Consider the following 17,479-nt stretch of genomic DNA (forward strand, 5'->3'; position numbering starts at 1 on the left):
AATCAGGTTTCCTAATATATCTTTCCTTAACAGAAAACCAATGTTGTATACAGTAAAGTACTCCAGATATGAACTTACCAGTGTGTTGAATAACTGAAGCATGACCTCCTTATTTTTGTATTCAATTTCCTTTTGCAATAAATAAACTCACTTTTCTAATTACTGACTGTACAGTTAGAACTATACAACATGGAAACAGACCTTTGGTCCAACTCATCCACACCAACCGAATATCCTAAATTAAACTAGTCCCATTTGCCAGTATTTGGCCCATATCCCTCTAAACCCTTTTCAAATCATATACCCATCTAGATGTCTTTTAGATGTTATTATACCAACCTCCACCACTTCCTTCAGTAGCTCTTTCCATACATGTACAACCCTCTGTACAGGAAATACTGTGCTGAATATACATTTGACTTGTTCTAGTAACCATGAACAGAAGTTTGGCACACTAAGCACAAGATGAAATGTGACCTTCTCCATGTTTGTGGGTAGAAAATAAAACAATTATTAATTAAATAGAACAAGATTGCAGAATTCTGTAGCAGTACTACATAAGTTAGTTTGATTGCAGGTTTACCAAGTGACAGGAAGTCAAATTAAATGTTATTTATCATTTAGAGATTAGAGCGTACAATAATGGAAATTTTGTTTTAATTGTAAGGGCATTACTGAGACTACATTATCGTGCTATATCCACAAGACACTGATGTTTCATAATTCTGACAAGGCAAATATTGAAAGAGCAGAAGATGGTTAGGCCAGATCACTGCCCTGAGTATCCTGCAGTGATGGATGGAGCTGAGATAATTACCCTCTAAAAATGTAACCATTTTTCTTTGTGCTAGGTACAGCTCCAACCAGCAGAGTTCCCAGATTTCCAGGGATTTCAATTTTACACTGTCAACTACTGGATATAAAATATTTTTTCATCTTATCACCATAACTAAGAACTGCTGCAATAAGCAATATCAGAGTGGATTATCAGTTCAATAAAAGTCAGATATACCATACGTCCCAACAGAAAACAAATGATTAATAGTTCATAGAACTTGTTTGTCAAAACAAATATAAAATCCTGGAGTGTATTTTCTCAAGACTCTATCAGAACTGGTGAACATAGAAAAAGTTTGAATACATGCAGACATAACTTCTGACATCATCTTTTTTTAAAATGTTTTATTTTTCATCTTTGTTAATATACTGAAAACTTTAAGATCTTGGTCTCTCCTTCTTGCCTTTGTATAGAGCCAGCAGAGATACATTGGCTACTTTCACGACCTTGAATCGGACGCCAGGAATATCACCAACAGCATGACCCTTACGACCAAAACCAGCAACCAGAACTTCATCATTTTCCTAAAAGACAAGGAAGTTAGACCATCATTGAAACAGCTCAAAGCATGTACGAATTTGGAACCATCCAGTCTTTAATAGTTAGTGAGAAAGGTGAAAGACCACCAAAAGGTTGTTAGCTCTTGACACTGTGCAACATTTTTTGGTACTTTTAATGGGAGTCAAAGAAAACTAGGGAATGCCACAAAACAAATAGTTAAGTGCGTACGAAACAAACTCCAAGTTTTTTAGATCACCATATTTGAACTGTAACGAGATTTTCAAATGTTTTGTATAAACATTCTTTGAATTTGTAAGTGAAGCGCACGTGGAATAAGCTTAAGTGCAGTAAATGTATAATCAGTTTCATAAGAGGTAGAACATAAAGATGACTACTACATGAAAAGTAGTCAGAATACGATTCAATTCTAAATACAGACCCAATACTATCAGTAAATAACTGATCAAACTCAGAAGTATGAGCAAGGTAAATGGGAAGGATCAGGAAAAAAAAAGCTGGTTTAAGGTATCATCTTTCAATTGAGCATTTTGAATTTTTAATCATTAATGCACTGCACCAATCAGAAATTTTTGCTACTGATCTTTTTGGGAGAGTGAATGAATTGGAAGGAGGGGATGCAGGAACTTGAAGAGTGCATACGTACATCTATAAGCTTGACAAATTTTAAAAGAGCACAATATAATGTGGCACCAAGCTGATTTTTTGCATAAATGTGCCAGGGTGACAAGAATCATATCAACACCATAAATGTTGTGTCTCATGCAACCTTCTATTGTGTGACGCTCTAAAACTTTATCCTCCAATTTGCAACCTCAAATGATAGTAAATACTGTATTTGAAAGTATATACGGATGAGTTACCCCATACTGTTCTTATACTTTTGCCAATTTTGAATTTTTGATTCAAAAATCAATGGATCCAAGCTCCCCCATTCTACCCACAAACAACAAAATACATTTGTACTACAGTATAAATTGGTTTCTATACTTATGAAGTATAGAATAATTATCTGTTATATAATTTAGTAGAGTGCTTATTCTGGCCCAGATCTTAAGGACCTATACAATAATTAATTTGCTGTTCTAGAATCTACTCAACTACTATTTTAATATGTATGGAAATGGGTACAACAATAATTTAGAAAGGAAATCTCTGCTGATCAGCTTTACTACAGTTTTCCCAGTTTATACTGCTCCACTCATTTCACAGCAGTGCAGAGATCAGTATTCACACACATTGATCAGGACAGTAAGCTAATAATGATGGCCACTATCATCAATCTTTTCTCCTCTTGGCGATTTGAGATTTATAGCTCAGGTTGATGATAAGTATGTAAGTTAGTTCGTTGAGCTGGAAGATTTGTTTCAGACAATTCGTCACCATATTAGGTAACATCATCAGTAAGTGTCTGGTGAAGTGCTGATGATGCTACCTAGTATGGTGACGAAACATCTGAAAACAAATCTTCCAGCTCAGCAAGCTAACTTACTTATTTCTCCTGTTGTCCACTCACAGCAAATTCTTAATTTTCACATTTTATTATTGATGATTTGTCACATTACCACAAAATGTACTGTTTGGGTCTTTATAACCATAAAAAATTCAAATGACAAGAATATTAATTTATACACTACTCTTGCTGTGAGAGAAGTTACTTTTTGTTGAAATTAGGTATAGTCTGACTGGATTTTTAAACTGTTCAGAGTTTATAATGTCTTCTAAATAGCCTCAATTTCCCTGAAAGAAATATTTTTGAAAAGTCAAATTTCCCTATTATTTCAATGGTGGAATTTTGTACATTTGATATTTTAGTTTCAACCTTAATCCCAATAAACTTCAAACATTTATTTTGATCAGATTGTAAATTTGCTCGCTGAGCTAGTAGATTTGTTCTGACGTTTTGTCGCCATGCTAGGTAACATCATCAGTGAGCCTCCAATGAAGCATTGGTGATCTGCCGCATTTGCTATTTATCTGTCTTGGTTAATTGTGGTAGAATATATCATTTCCCATTCTGTTTCTGACAAGTTAGTAAACTGGGTCCAAATATATATGTTTTGTTAATAGAGTTCCAGTTTGAATGCCTGGCCTGTAGGAATTCCCATGCATGTCTTTGTTTAGGCGGTTGCAGGATGATTGTATTGTCCCAATTACACTGGTGTCTCTCTTCGCCAGTATATATGGATCCAGTGATAGTTGGTCATATCTTTTGGTGGCTAGTCAGTATTCATGTATCCGTGGCTAGCTTCCTGCCTGTTTGTCCAATGTAATGTTTTTTGCAGGGTATTTTGTATATGACATTCTTTTTGCTGGTTGTTAGCACTGAAACAGCTCCTGATTAATTTAAAGGACCCCGTACCAACAACCAGCAGTACAACCTGAGCTACAAATCTTCTCCAAAATCTCATTTATTTCAAAATCTATAAAATTTGAAAGATTAAGTGAAGATTTCATTTTTTTTTTCCTAGTTTCCTGCTAGGAATTTCAATCTGACTGGGCACTTATTCTCTTTAATTACATCACTGCTGCTAGATGGCTAGAGCATAACCACTTGACTTGGTGTCTCTTGAATAATCTATGATTGGTCTCCTTGATGCTGGTTATATCTAACGAGTTGCTCAAACTCTCTTCCTCATTCCCAATAACTTCATGCCACAAGGGATGCTGTTTGTTGAAAAGTAAAACGTGGAAATAGAATATAAAAAGTCATTTATAGGAGAAAACAGGTTTAAAAGTAGTATACAAAGAGGAAATAAGGTGAATCATTAAATTGTTATTGCAAGAGGAATGGAATATAAAAAAATTGAAATGTTTTACTTTAGTTGGAAGGGCATTTGGGTGCCCACATCTAGAATAATTTGTACAGTTTTGATTATCTTATTTGAGAGGGCATACTAGGGCTGGACACAGTGCAGAGAAAATTACTCAACTGCGACCTGGGATTAAATGATTATGTTAAAAGGAAAGGTTGAGCATGTTGAACTTGCCTCCATTGAAATTCAGAAGAATGAGAAGTGATATTATTGAAACAAAGTTCCCAAGAGAACTTGACAGAATAGTTGTTGTAAGGATGTTTCCTTATAATGGCGGAGATTATAAGTGGGATGCAGAATTTAAAAGCAACAGTCTTCCACTTGACAGGTGAGAATGTTTTTCTCCCAGAAGGTCACGAATCTCTCTTGCCCCAATAGCACTGGAGGAAGGGTCATTGAATATTTTTTAAAAAGTAGAAGTAGATAGATCTTCAACAAGTGACTCAAAAGGATACCGAAAATCAGTGGTTATCTAGAATATCAAAGTTGATTTAATACTATGATTAACATATGAAAGCAGCATACAATATAAAATTATACTATTTACACCCTGCTTTTAAACAGTTCAGTAAGGTATGCTAAAAAGACAGTTGCTTACCTCAATGAAATTCAAGCAGCCATCATTTGGAACAAAAGCTGTGATTTTCTTGCCATTCTTAATAAGTTGGACTCGAACACACTTTCTAATGGCAGAATTGGGCTGCTTAGCCTCAACACCACTATCAAAAAAAATTAAATTAATATTCTCAATGCTTTCAATAAAAGATGTGATTGATATAAGCAATTATTAAGTCATAGAAAATCAATTAATTATCAATGGATTACATTTTTATAAACATGCATTAAATGATACAATACTGTGTTAAATTGTATATGTGGATCTCTTATCTCTTGCATCGTGAAATTGATCTGAATGTTAATGTTCTATTCAACCTAGAGTTCAGTCCATAGTCTAGCAAAGTGTCATGGCACCAGGCAACAATTGCTTATAATTAACCATAACATCAGATCTATGTACCAAACAGTACTTTTCCCAGAGAACAAGTGACCAATTAGCAAGACCATATTCTGACACATTCTAACAGTCTTTTTTTTTTGTAAAATGAGGAGGAACAGCTGTAGTACAAAGGATGCATTAGAGAAAGCATAAAACCTTACAGCAACCAGTTACAGTCAACAAAATCCTCAATTTCAAAACACTTACACTTTTTCCAAGACTATTCCTTTGGCATGGGAGGCACCACCGAATGGGTTGGCCTTCAGGGCAGTCCCTAAGTGGGCTTTTTTGTATTGCTTATCATGCCATTTCTGATCACGCCGAAGGTTACGTAACTTTCGGGCTGTACGAAGACCACGGCATTTACCTAAGAGCAAATATTAAAAATCTTGATTTCTGGTTTCTGATACTCATACGTGAGGAATAATAAGTTGTAAGAATAAGTATAATCTGCACAAAGAAGTCAATAGTCAAACTCAATTCAATGGTTTGCTAATGCCCAAGATATCATTTGCATAAATCTAATCAAGTGATTTCAAGCAATACAAGTTGTTTACAAATTACAAACCACTAAACTGCTCGGTGCCTTTTTGCATACTTGAGAATGCCAGTTTCAAATGTCTGTTAAAACTCAAAGTTGATTGAATATATTGGAATATTTCCTTCAAAGGAGATTTTGTAAGAATTAAGTATCACATAGAATGTAGTTCAAAATCACACCACCAGCTTATAGTCCAACAGGTTTATATGGAAGCACTGCCTAGCGCTTCCAAATAAACCAGTTGGACTATAATCCGGTGCTGCGTGATTTTGAACTTTGTCCACCTAAGTCCAAAACCGGCACCTCCAAATCAAGGTGTAGAACGTATATAGTCCAACGATGCTGTCATTTTTTTTGCACACCCCCCAAAAAAAAAACAGGCAATTACAATAACATTGCCACACTGTGGCTTAGTGGTGAGCACTGCTGCCTCAGAGCACCAGTGACCCAGGTTCGATTCCAACCCTTGGGTGACTGTGTGGTAGAGTTTGCACATTCTCCCAGTGTCCTGCGTGGGTTTCCTCTGGGTGCTCCTGTTTCTTCCCAGAATCCAAAGATGTGCAGGTTAGGTGAATTGACTATGCTAACTTGCCCAAAACGTTCAGTAGGTGCATTAGTCAGGGGTAAATATAGGAAAATAGGGTAGGGGGAGTGGTTCTGGATGGGTTGCTCTTCAAAGGGTCAGCACAGATTTGTGGGGCTAAAGGACCTGTTTCCACACTTGGAACTCAAAACCAAGAACCTTGGCCTTGGGAGGAATGGCAGGCTGCAAAGTGATAACCTCAATCCAAAGTATTAAAAAACGGTCTGGTGGTAACGTCATTACCTCTGAGCCAGAAGGGCTGGATTCCGAGGGGCGTAATAACAACTCTGAACAGGTTGGTTGAAAAATTCTATTTTAAAAAATCCAGCACTTCCTTCGATACTTTCCAACAAATAATCCTAACCAGTTATATTTATTTTTTTTCCACAACTGAGAAGTATGTATTGTGTTTTTCTCATTAGGCTTTTGAAAAAATGAATTTATTTCTTAACAAGCCGAAAGCAAGGCGACAGCTTGGAGCAGGCCCCAAGCCTGGGCCTAAAGCCTGGAGTCAGGAAGCCATGGCGTGGCGGCTCTCATGCGGTTGCTTGTCGCATTAAGAAAATACAAAGAAATAAACTGCCAGCGCCCGGATGGTGGATGCGAGCTGTGCAGAGTCCGCGTCGCAATTTTATTTTTTCAAAAGGAGATTCTGCGCGAGGAGTGTCGTCTCAGTCCGCTCTCGCTCTCACCCATTCACCCACTTACCCATTGTGACGGACTCGGCCTCGCAGCAAAAAGACCAGAGCAGCCGTGCGCCGCTTCTATTACCAAGCACAAGACCCTGACCGGCGGCCCTCTCAGTGCCTGTCGTAAAACACAATAAATTCACCTTTTACGTGCAACAGCACAAGGTCGGAGAGGAAATAATCTCCCCATTAGCAAAGAAAATACATAATTAGCAACATCATGCTTTTTTCTCAGTTTAAAACTAGTAAAACCTGAGATCCCGCCTCCTGCGGGCCTAATTGGCTTCATGACAGGAGCCCAAGCGCTGAGTGGTGGTGACCGCTGTCAATCAGAAGGAGGTTGCCCCACCTCTATTGCCGCGGGCTGAAACTTGTCTTTGGCTGAGGATCCTCGAAGGTTGTGTCACACGCGCTGCTGGTATTTATCAATGGAAACCTATAAAATACAGTGCTTAACAATTTCCCTTCTCATGAGACTTTCTGTTACTGCTGATCATACCGTGCCCGTTATCATGTGGTCGTCAGCAAAGTAAGTTAAAGTGTTCAAACTACAAGTTGTTTCAATATTTACTACTATATGCATACATCTATTATAATAATGTTATGAAGGATCAATAAGGGACATGCTATTTTATCAGTAGATGATCATGGACATTTGGATTGCCTAATACAAATTTCGCATAAGGCTGTAATGTTGAAAACTTAACTCGGTACTAACTGCTGAGATTATCAATTTATTACTGAATATTACATACACTATGGCAATTTCGTAAACAGCTAAAAGTTTAAATGATTTATTATTTTCATTATTTATGTTAACGTAACTTAATTCCATATTATCCATTTTAAGTAACTAATTTGTTTTTGTATTTCTTCCATTCCAGTTAAAGCAGTGTTCAAATGAAACAATTGCAGTGTCCCTGTAACTTGGTCTATCCACAAACGTTGATTTTTTAATATAAATATTGGAACCTTTTGATATCAGTAACATTTCAATTTTTTTATTTCAGATTTCTAAAATTTGCAGTTTGTTTTTCCTTGTGCGTACCAGATTTTAACTCAACATAAAATTTAATTGTATTTGTGAGTGGAGAATAAGACTAAAATGTATGTGTTTTTAATCATACTTATTTCCCAATGATGAATTCAATCTTAATATCTAACTGTACTGCACAGATGGCACTTTACCGATTATGTAGGCCAATGTGGACATGTGATTCCGTTAATCCGTATTAGATGACCTGAGATCCAACAATAAATCAGTGCTCGGACAGTGTTCACGGTTCCGAAGTGCCTTCTCCCATTTTATAATTTCTTTCCAATACAAATGAGGTTCAGATAGCCGCGATGCTTAGTAGTATATCCAATACGAGAGAAGGACAGCCATGCAGAAAAACATAACTTACATAATGTATGCACCAGTGTATAAATTCCATACTTTAAATGGGTATACAAAGTTAAAAATCACACAACACCAGGTTATAGTCCAACAGGTTTAATTGGAAGCACACTAGCTTTCGGAGCGACGCTCCTTCATCAAGTGATTGTGGAGGGCTCGATCGTAACAGAATTTATAGCAAAAATTTGCAGTGTGATGTAACTGAAATTATACATTGAAGAATTGATTGTCTGCTAAGCCTTTCATCTGTTAGAATACAGTGATAGTTTCACTTCTTTCATGTGTAAATCACAAAACCCTTTTTTTTTTAAGTTGCATTCTCTTGTTAGCTGTTAACCATGGTGATAGCTAGACAATATGTTGAAGGTGTTCGCCCCCTGTGTTCTCTGTCTATGACCAAATGGGTATGGTCTCTTTTTATAACAAAAACCGCTGGAGAAACTCGGCAGGTCAGGCAGCTCCTAGAGTCATAGAGATGTACACCATGGAAACAGACCGTTTGGTCCAACCCGTCGTTTCGAATCTAGCCGCCCTTCTTCAGAAATATTAACCCTGTTTTCTCCCCACAGATGCTGGCAAACCTGCTGAGTTTCCAATGTAGGCAGTTCTCTGCTTTATTTTTATTTAACATCTCTGTTTATAACACTTTCTCAGTTCGGTGGCAGTACTTACCATCCTAGCACCAAATTACGCAACGTAACAATAGTGGCAATATAGTGTCATTTGGATAGAGTGCACTCTGAAGAGTCATCTAAACTCGAAATGTTAGCTTGTTCTCTCTGTGGCTGCTGTATGACCCACTGTGTTTGTTGTTTTAAGTTTAGATTCCAGCATCTGCAGTAATTTGTTCCTATAGTGCCGTTTATATGTATAAAAATGTTCAAAGTTAAAATGTTCTAGGAATAACATTTAAGAAATAGTTGAGCCATGATGCTACTTACATATATTGGCCGCTTAAAGATATATTTTGTGCAGCTGAATCATGTTCAAAGCCTCATGTTCCTATTTCCATCAACTATCGTCTAACAAAATGCTGATAGATATTTCGGTAAATATCTTGCGGAGCTTTTATAAAGCTTCGCAACAAAAACATCTCGTGCAGTTTATGCATTTTCAGCAACAATGCTATTCAAAAATAATTAACCCATTGCTTTCTTTGCTGTTTAATTCTTGATGTCCTATATCCGTTCACAAATGCAGTACTATTGCGAAGTCTTTTCCTGGTCGTATATCCGAGCTTCTCGTTAATTACAAAAACTGAAACTACAGTTTTTGACCTGCGGTAAACTTTGAAGGGATATGAGTACTAAACGACAGGCCGAAGTTTCTGTGTTGCGGAGGGTATGAATTGGGATTTAAGACTTTATGATTCTAGGAATTTCTTGTTCTCCGATTTTCAGCAACACGATTCCACGGCGAGCCAGCTATTCACAATCCAACAAATCTGTGTGCGACAGTTATTCTGAAAAGAGATGAGACATTCTGCTGTTTGGATATTCACCAAATAAAACTAAAATACTGTGGATGTTGCAGATCTGAAGTAAATCAGGACGTCAGTAAGTTTGGCAGCATCAATGGTGAGAGTTAACGTTTGGCATCAAATTTCTCTTCTGAAGAAGAGTATCTTTGGACTCCAAAAGTTAACTATGCCTGTCTGTCCACTGAGGTTACTACCTGCTGGGATTCCCAGCACTTTCTGTTTTTGTTTTTGATATCTAGTCATATTGACCGAATTTTGAAGCAATTTGCTGAGTTATCCTTTTCTGCAAATAGTAAACACCCAACTGAACAGACCAGATAAGATTTCTCTTATTCCAATTCAGTTCTTCCAGCAGATGCATTGTGATATTTAAGCACGAAGAAAAAATGTATTTTAAAGTCTAGTACTTGCCACCTGATGTCACAAAGAACTTCAGGTTGAATATCACAATTTACTTTATCTCTTACATTTACCTGGCCAATTTGATTCCTACTCGCAGCATGTTCAATTGTCTCAGGTATTGCAGTACAGGTAATTAAAGTCAGAATTAAATCATAAGATTAAATCATAATAAAATCACAAGTGCAAAAAAAGTAGTTACCACATTGGTAAATGAAAATATCAAATATGTGGATGTTTCTATTTTGCAACTAATACAAATATATTACTTCATTCAATTTAATACAGGGCATTGTGGAAGACAGTGAATATTCCACATCAAGAGCACAATGGATCACACAAAGAAGCACTGGAGCTGTTCAGGTACCTGAGTTCTGCAGTCAACAGAGGCCCAAAGAAAGTAATACTTTTCTGGCAAAACGAGGTAATTAGGGCAAAATTCTTTCTGTAAATCTATGAGTTAAATGGTTCTAATGTGTTAGATGGGCACAAAAGCATGATTCTTTTGATTAGTCCCAAAATCTGGAAAAGATTGTATTCCACAATAATCTTTTATCCATCTTTAGCTAATACCAACATAATGTTCCTATAAAATTGCTGCAATATTTACTAAATTTCAAATCAGTTAAAATGCTAGCAAATAATCTTGAAATGTGAAAATTCATTATCAAATCCCACTTTTGACTGCTAAAAACTGCTCACTATTTTATGACCATTCTGGAGTCATCTATGAATGCAAAGATCCTGGCTTCTTTTCTGCACTGGAAACCATATAACTATATCATTAGCTCCTCTATCATTATATCCAACAAGTGTCAGGAACTAAAAAAATCAAAGAACTGTGGATGCTGGAAACCAGAAACAAAACAAAAACTGCTGGAAAACTCAGCAGGTCTGGCAGCATCTGTGGTTTTAAAAAAAAGCAGAATTAACATTTTGGGTCCAGTGACACTTCTTTGGAACTTCAGTTCTGAGTTTTTCAAGCAATTTCTGTTTTTTTATGTCAGGAGTTCTTGGATATCTTTGTCACTAAGATTTAAACAATCCCATCAGTTGTGCCTGCCACATTCATCCCTTCCATGAGCTGATCTGGTCAAATTTACTTTAATATCCTTCCCTGCTCTTGCCCGAAGTTTGTATATTTCTCTATTTTTTTTCTCATCTTTCCTCATCCCTGATCTGAATTCAACTGTCCCTAAAATTCACCTTCTCTTGATCTTTCTCTAAATTGCTGATCACCTAACTCCCCGCCTCATTTTGGACAATATTGTAAAGAGTACAGCGTCTATAGAGAACAGAGTTGAGATAAAGTATATACTTTGAGTATTATCCCTCTTTCCATTTTATATGCAATCATCACTCCCTCCTCAAAAAGAACCCTTGACCTCTCCAGAGAGAAAAAGAAAGTTTGCATATGGAACAATGGTTTACAAGAATGAAGTCCTTGAATACATTGACTCCTTCCAAATCTGTGCCATGTTTTCCTCAGGCCTCTTGTCTGAATCCCTTTGACATGGCTTCTGTATTTCCCTTAATACCAAAACATCACTTACCCAAAGTTACCAATCAGATCCTATGTGACTGTGACAAAGGTAAATTATCCTTTCTTGTTTGTCTGGGCCTATCTACAGCCTTTGACACATCATTCTCCTCCAGTCCTCTGCACTGTCATCCACTTGGGTGGCACTGCACTTGCCTAGTTCAACTCTTACTAATTATATATAGAGTTTTACTTGAAATGGCTTTACTTCATGTTCTTGCTCCATTAGTGTTTCCCAAGGATCTATCCTTAGCCCTCCTCCTTTTTCTCAGCAATATCATCCAAAGACAGTCTTAGATTTCACACGAGTACTGAGATACCCCAATTCTACCATGATACTATTTCTCTGGACTCCTGCACTATTGATAAAATATTATTCTGCCTATCTGACATCCCTGAACAGAGAGACAGAAATTTTCCTCAATTAAACTTGGGAAAATCAAAGTCTTTATTCCTCACCACAAATTCTGTTTTCTAGCTACTGATCCTATTTCTTCTCTGGTAACATTCTGAGATCAAACTACCTTGGTGCCATATTTCAACTCATGATGTACTTTTGATCAGGTAGCTCTAGCACTAAAATATAACTGATTTGCCTCAGTTCATCTGCTGATAAAATCCTCACTTATGTTTTTGTTATCTGTAGATGTGGCTAGTTAAATGGACTCCTGGTAAACCTCTCAGATTCTTTCTTCTGCAAAACTTAGGTCATTCTAAATTTTGCTGCTGTCCTATTCATCTTTTATCCCTGTGCTTGCTAATGTACATTGGTTCCCAATCAAGCAATAGCATGATGTTAAAATTCTTATCCACATTTTCAAATCCCACTGTGACCTTGCCCCTCATCTGTATAATTCCTTCTATTTCCACAATTTTGAGATATGTGTGCTCATCTAATTCCAAAGACTTATTTAACAGAAAGTTATATTTATTCAAATTAATACTAATCATCTAGTTCTTACATTTCTTTACATTTTGATTGTACCTTCAGCTGAACATCCATGATATTATTACTGTTGATGGAAAGTTGGCCCACACATTTTCAAACATTCAGGTATGGTGGAACTTAATTTCATAAGCACATTTTTCAAAATTATATTTTTTTGCTTATTTTAAGGAAGCAGTAGCAAATTAAGACTTCATGTACAAAATAAAATTTAGTCTTTGAATTTTAGGAGTTAGTTTAGATTATGAACAATATTCATAACATAACTGATAGCTTAGAAAACAGATGTAACATTAACTAACTTTTCAGAAAGAATCGTATGAATAAAAAAGAAAGGATAGAATTAATATGTAATGATGGCAAAATAATTAGAAGAAACTGTGACTAGGACATTGTTTAACTCTATACTTGCTTGGCAGTCACAATACCAAATTTTGTTCTACTGTGGTTTAGGAGGAAGCCATTAGAGAGAAATTTTTAACTTGTTCTCCTCCTTCCAAAACAACAATACAGTTAAACACTATTAAATTCAATAGCTTAATTTTAAAAAATAATTTTAATGATCATAATGATATAATTATAATAATTCTTTGGTATGTTTATAATCCTTTTATTCGGTTGAAAGTTAAATGAAAACATTTTGGTCATGATATCGGGTATGAGAACTGAAAGGATGGTCTTGCCATTCACCTCATGTATAAGTATCTAAAAACCATTCCCAGTTTGTCAAAAGTAATAACTTTTTCATTTGTCTTTGGTGGGATAATAGTGGATAATTGCCATAAATTCACACCATTGCCATAAGTTCATTGCCATTTTGCCATTGGTTCACACCTGTGTATGGATTCTGCTTACCAAGGTTGCAATGTGTAGCCTGTGGACAGAAATTACTTCCCCAATTGCTGAATGTAGTCATTGTAACAAAGTCTGCCAGGTGGATCTTCTAGAATATAAGTTCCCCAATTGCTGCTGTTAATCTGATCCAATCAGGGAATCCTGACTGACAGATAAAAAGAGGAATGTAAAAAAAAAGAACAGGAATTTAAAAAAAAATAAAAAAAAATAAACAGGGGACTAAGGGCAGTGTTTGTCACTGGCCACCCGGGTGTTTTCCTATCTTCCTGGTGGTGGAAATTGAATAAAGATTGGTGCACTTTGTGTCTTCCACTGTGTCTCACACCTGCACACACACACCATGGGTGCTGGGGATAAAATAAGCACTACCGCACTTAGGTGGTAGTGTGGGGGTTAAATTATAAAAAAAAAAGAAAAAAAAAGGAATGTAAAAAAAAGAACAGGAATTAAAAAAATATATATATAAACAGGGGACTAAGGGCAGTGTTTGTCACTGGCCACCTGGGTGTTTTCCTATCTTCCTGGTGGTGGAATTTGAATAAAGATTTGTGCACTTTGTGTCTTTCACTGTGTCTCACACCTGCACACACACACACCATGGGTGCTGGGGAAAAATAAGCACTACCGCACTTAGGCGGTAGTGTGGGGGAAAAAAATAAATAAACAGGAGATTTTGGGCGTTTGCACTCCCTTTTTGATTTTCTGAAAAACCTCTTCCTCTGCTTTTGGCTGCACTTCAGTCCCACGCTCTAAAAAAAAATGAGGAATGTAAGAGCCCGGGTGTCCTTGGAGAAGGAGCACGCGGTGTCGACCAACACCCTGGGGTTGTTCAGGGAGAGGTGGGCGCCGCAGGGAGTGGAGTGCATTATTTCTCCCTCCAACTCTATTTTGATTTAGTCCCTCCCCTCCCTTTCACTGTTTTGATCACACAGCACTGCCCTTTGATGTGAAGGGCAGTGTTTGTCACTGGCCACCCGGGTGTTTTCCTATCTTCCTGGTGATGGAATTTGAATAAAGATTCGTGCACTTTGTGTCTTTCACTGTGTCTCACACCTGCACACACACACCATGGGTGCTGGGGCAAAAATAAGCACTACTGCACTTAGATGGTAGTGTAGGGGTTAAAAAAAAGAAAATTAAAAAAAGGAATGTAAGAGCCCGGGTGTCCTTGGAGAAGGAGCACGCGGTGTCGACCAACACGCTGGGGTTGTTCAGGGAGGGGTGGGTGCCGCAGGGAGTGGAGTGCATTATTTCTCCCTCCAACTCTATTTTGATTTAGTCCCTACCCTCCCCCTCACTGTTTTGATCACACAGCACTGCCCTTTGATGCAAAGGGCAGTGTTTGTCATTGGCCACCCGGGTGTTTTCTTATCTTCCTGGTGGTGGAATTTGAATAAAGAATCGTGCACTTTGTGTCTTTCACTGTGTCTCACACCTGCACACACACCATGGGTGCTGGGGAAAAAATAAGCACTACTGCACTTAGGTGGTAGTGTGGGGTTAATTAAAAAAAAAGAGGAATGTACTGCAGTTCGGCGGTAGTGTGGGGGTAAAAAGGGGAAAAAAAGAGTAAAAAAACATAGGAATGTCAGAGGTTCTGTTAAAAAAAAAGGAAGAAAAAAAGAGGAATGTCAGAATGGCAATCTGAGAGCTGGCTCTGAGGGCGCTAGACTAGTGTCAAGGATTTGGCATATAAGGTGACTTTGTGATGGGATATCAGCCTTTGTGGAATTATTTCAGTGGCGAAGAGAGTAAAGCACATTCTTGAAGAAACTCACTCATAACAGTTGGCTTTGAGTTGAGGTAAACATTTTTGGCATCATGATTATTTGGGAAGCTTGACAACGTTGCTGTTGAAAACTGGGGCCATTATATGGAAAAGTTGTGTTTTTTTTTTCCAAGGCAAATGACATTGGGGCAGATGAAAAGCAACGAATAATTCTCCTGACAGCTTGTGGATCGACAGCATTTTCAGTATTAAGAGTCTAACTTTCCCTGTGGCACCAGATACTAAAACCTTTCAAGAGTTAGTTTAGATTTAGTTGAGGAATATTACAGCCCAAGCCTCCTCAAATTCTGAGATGCTATTGCTTTTACTCAGCAATTCAAAAAACTAGGGAATCTGTATTGACTTTTTTGACTAGGTTAAGAAGACTGCAGAGGTTTAACCCTTAATGAGATGCAAAGAGACGATTTGGTATGTGGGATTAATGATGTAACAATGCTGAAGTCCAACTGGACTTCAAATAGGTAAAGCTGGCTTTATCATTGGAAAATGTTGCAAGTGGAGCATATAAGTTGCAAGGTATACCGATGAAAGTGGACACCCCTGCCAGTCTGACTGAGTTTGGGAAGCACCATCTGAATTAAGGAAATTGCATAGCCATACTCAGGATATATCCTGAACAGATGGACTGTAGGGCAGCCCACAGCAAAAACCCAAAACAAAGACAAACCTCAGCCAAACAGTTAAAGCCAAACAGTTAAAACATTCTTGAGGATCTGGACGGGCAAGCCATTGTAATTGCAGACCTGAGACAGCAAAGGAGTCCTACTAGATCTAAACTCAGTAAGAGAACCCTTGGGCTGGTATTCAGTAGGGTGTATATCCAGACCAAAGTTTGGTCTGGATTCCAACCCTTAAGTTTGCTCTGGATTCCAACCCTTAAGTTTGCTCAAGACCTTGGCTAGACTGAGGACCTACACCAGGGAACCTTTACAGATTAAGGAACAACTTCGGTTCTGACCTCTTATGAGAAGTGGCTGGTTCTGTTACAACTGATTGTAGTAACAGGCTGAGGCCAAGCTTGACGGAGCGAATTTGGTTGAGAAAGATTCACCTAGATTGGCTCAATACTCTTTGATTAGAAAATGGTTGCCTGGGTGAAGTTCTAATTAAATACCCAGAAGTCTTTCTGGAAGGTCTATGGACTAGCAAAGTCACCTTGAATGTTGACCAGGATGCAATTTCATATTTCTGTAAGAACTGCCCAGGGACATTTGCCTTTTGGGCAAAAGTAGAGGCCGAAATCAGAAGGTTGGAAAGTTAAAGAATCATCAAAGCAGTCCAGTTTGTGGAATGGGGAGCACCAGTCTTAACAATTTTGAAGCCCTATGAGTCGGTTTATCTTTGTAGGGATTTTAAACAAACCGTAAACCACTTTTTGCAGCTGGATAAATACCCAGATCCTTGCATAGAGGAGTGGGGGCTATCCTTCATGAAGCTGGACATGAGCCATGCATCTGAAATTGCAGTTAGATGAGAATTCCCAGAAGTATTCGATGATTAATACCCATTAGGATTTGTATGAAAAAGAGACTGCAATTTGAGGTATTGTCAGCCTCTACAATTTTTCAGTAGACAATGGTGAACATTTTGCAAGGTCTACCACAGGTTGCCATTTATCTAGATAACATGCTAATAACAGGGAAGACCAATAAGGAACACTTAGAGAACTTGGGCATAGTCCTTAGACGTTTCTCCCAGGCAGGTGTATGCCTAAGAAGGGAATGATATCTGTTACAGTAAGTGACTTAGTTGGGCTACAGAGTCGACAGGAGTTTCTATACCGGAGTTTAGGACTTTCTTGTAGCTGGTGAATTATTACAGACAGTTCATACGTAATCTGGCCTCCAGCATCCTAAACAAAACTCAGCCTTAGAAATGGTCACATGACCAAGCCATAACTTCCGGAGAAGTGAAGAAATAGCTATCATCTTCTAAGGTGTTGGTACACTGTGATCCCAAGTAAAATCTGGTATTAACATAAAGTACTTTCCCATACAGCATTAGGGTAGTATTAGCTTATAGGAGGCCCAGTGGAGAGGAACACTCAATAGTATTTGCATTTCAGACTTTGGCTCATACAGATGGAAG

General features: G+C 37.7%; 2 protein-coding genes across 5 annotated transcripts in view; one reads left to right on the forward strand and one right to left on the reverse strand.

Annotated features, from left to right (window-relative positions):
- Window positions 1-1,162: 1,162 nt before the first annotated feature.
- Window positions 1,163-7,125, reverse strand: rps23 (ribosomal protein S23). Its single transcript, XM_043708122.2, has 4 exons — window positions 7,003-7,125; window positions 5,378-5,537; window positions 4,772-4,892; window positions 1,163-1,362 (listed from the first exon to the last, which is right to left on the reverse strand). Exons 1-4 carry the CDS (start codon window positions 7,004-7,006, stop codon window positions 1,216-1,218), a joined length of 432 nt encoding a protein of 143 aa, XP_043564057.1. The 5' UTR covers window positions 7,007-7,125; the 3' UTR covers window positions 1,163-1,215.
- Window positions 7,126-7,355: 230 nt separating this feature from the next.
- The window catches only part of atp6ap1la (ATPase H+ transporting accessory protein 1 like a), a 36,968-nt gene continuing 26,844 nt past the window's right edge, over window positions 7,356-17,479 (forward strand). For all 4 annotated transcript variants that reach the window (XR_015759396.1, XM_043708119.2, XM_087994330.1 and 1 more), the window contains exons 1-3: window positions 7,356-7,512; window positions 10,550-10,685; window positions 12,793-12,855. Coding sequence is in view for 3 of the 4 variants with exons in the window: in XM_043708119.2 (XP_043564054.1) it covers window positions 7,412-7,512; window positions 10,550-10,685; window positions 12,793-12,855 (300 nt within the window). In the remaining variant the exon portion in view is untranslated. The remainder of the gene's footprint in view (window positions 7,513-10,549; window positions 10,686-12,792; window positions 12,856-17,479) is intronic.

Source organism: Chiloscyllium plagiosum, unplaced genomic scaffold, assembly GCF_037043375.1.
Source record: "Chiloscyllium plagiosum isolate Xiang-an unplaced genomic scaffold, Cpla_swu_hap1 HiC_scaffold_14, whole genome shotgun sequence".
NCBI lineage: Eukaryota > Metazoa > Chordata > Chondrichthyes > Orectolobiformes > Hemiscylliidae > Chiloscyllium > Chiloscyllium plagiosum.

Bases quoted from the DNA above. Each gene is read 5' to 3' on its own strand.
- rps23 (XM_043708122.2), bottom strand. The intron at 4,893-5,377 runs GTAAGTGTTTTG...TTTTTTTGATAG, and splicing joins GGAATAGTCTTGGAAAAAGT to TGGTGTTGAGGCTAAGCAGC. The intron at 1,363-4,771 runs GTAAGCAACTGT...CTTGTCTTTTAG, and splicing joins GCTGCTTGAATTTCATTGAG to GAAAATGATGAAGTTCTGGT.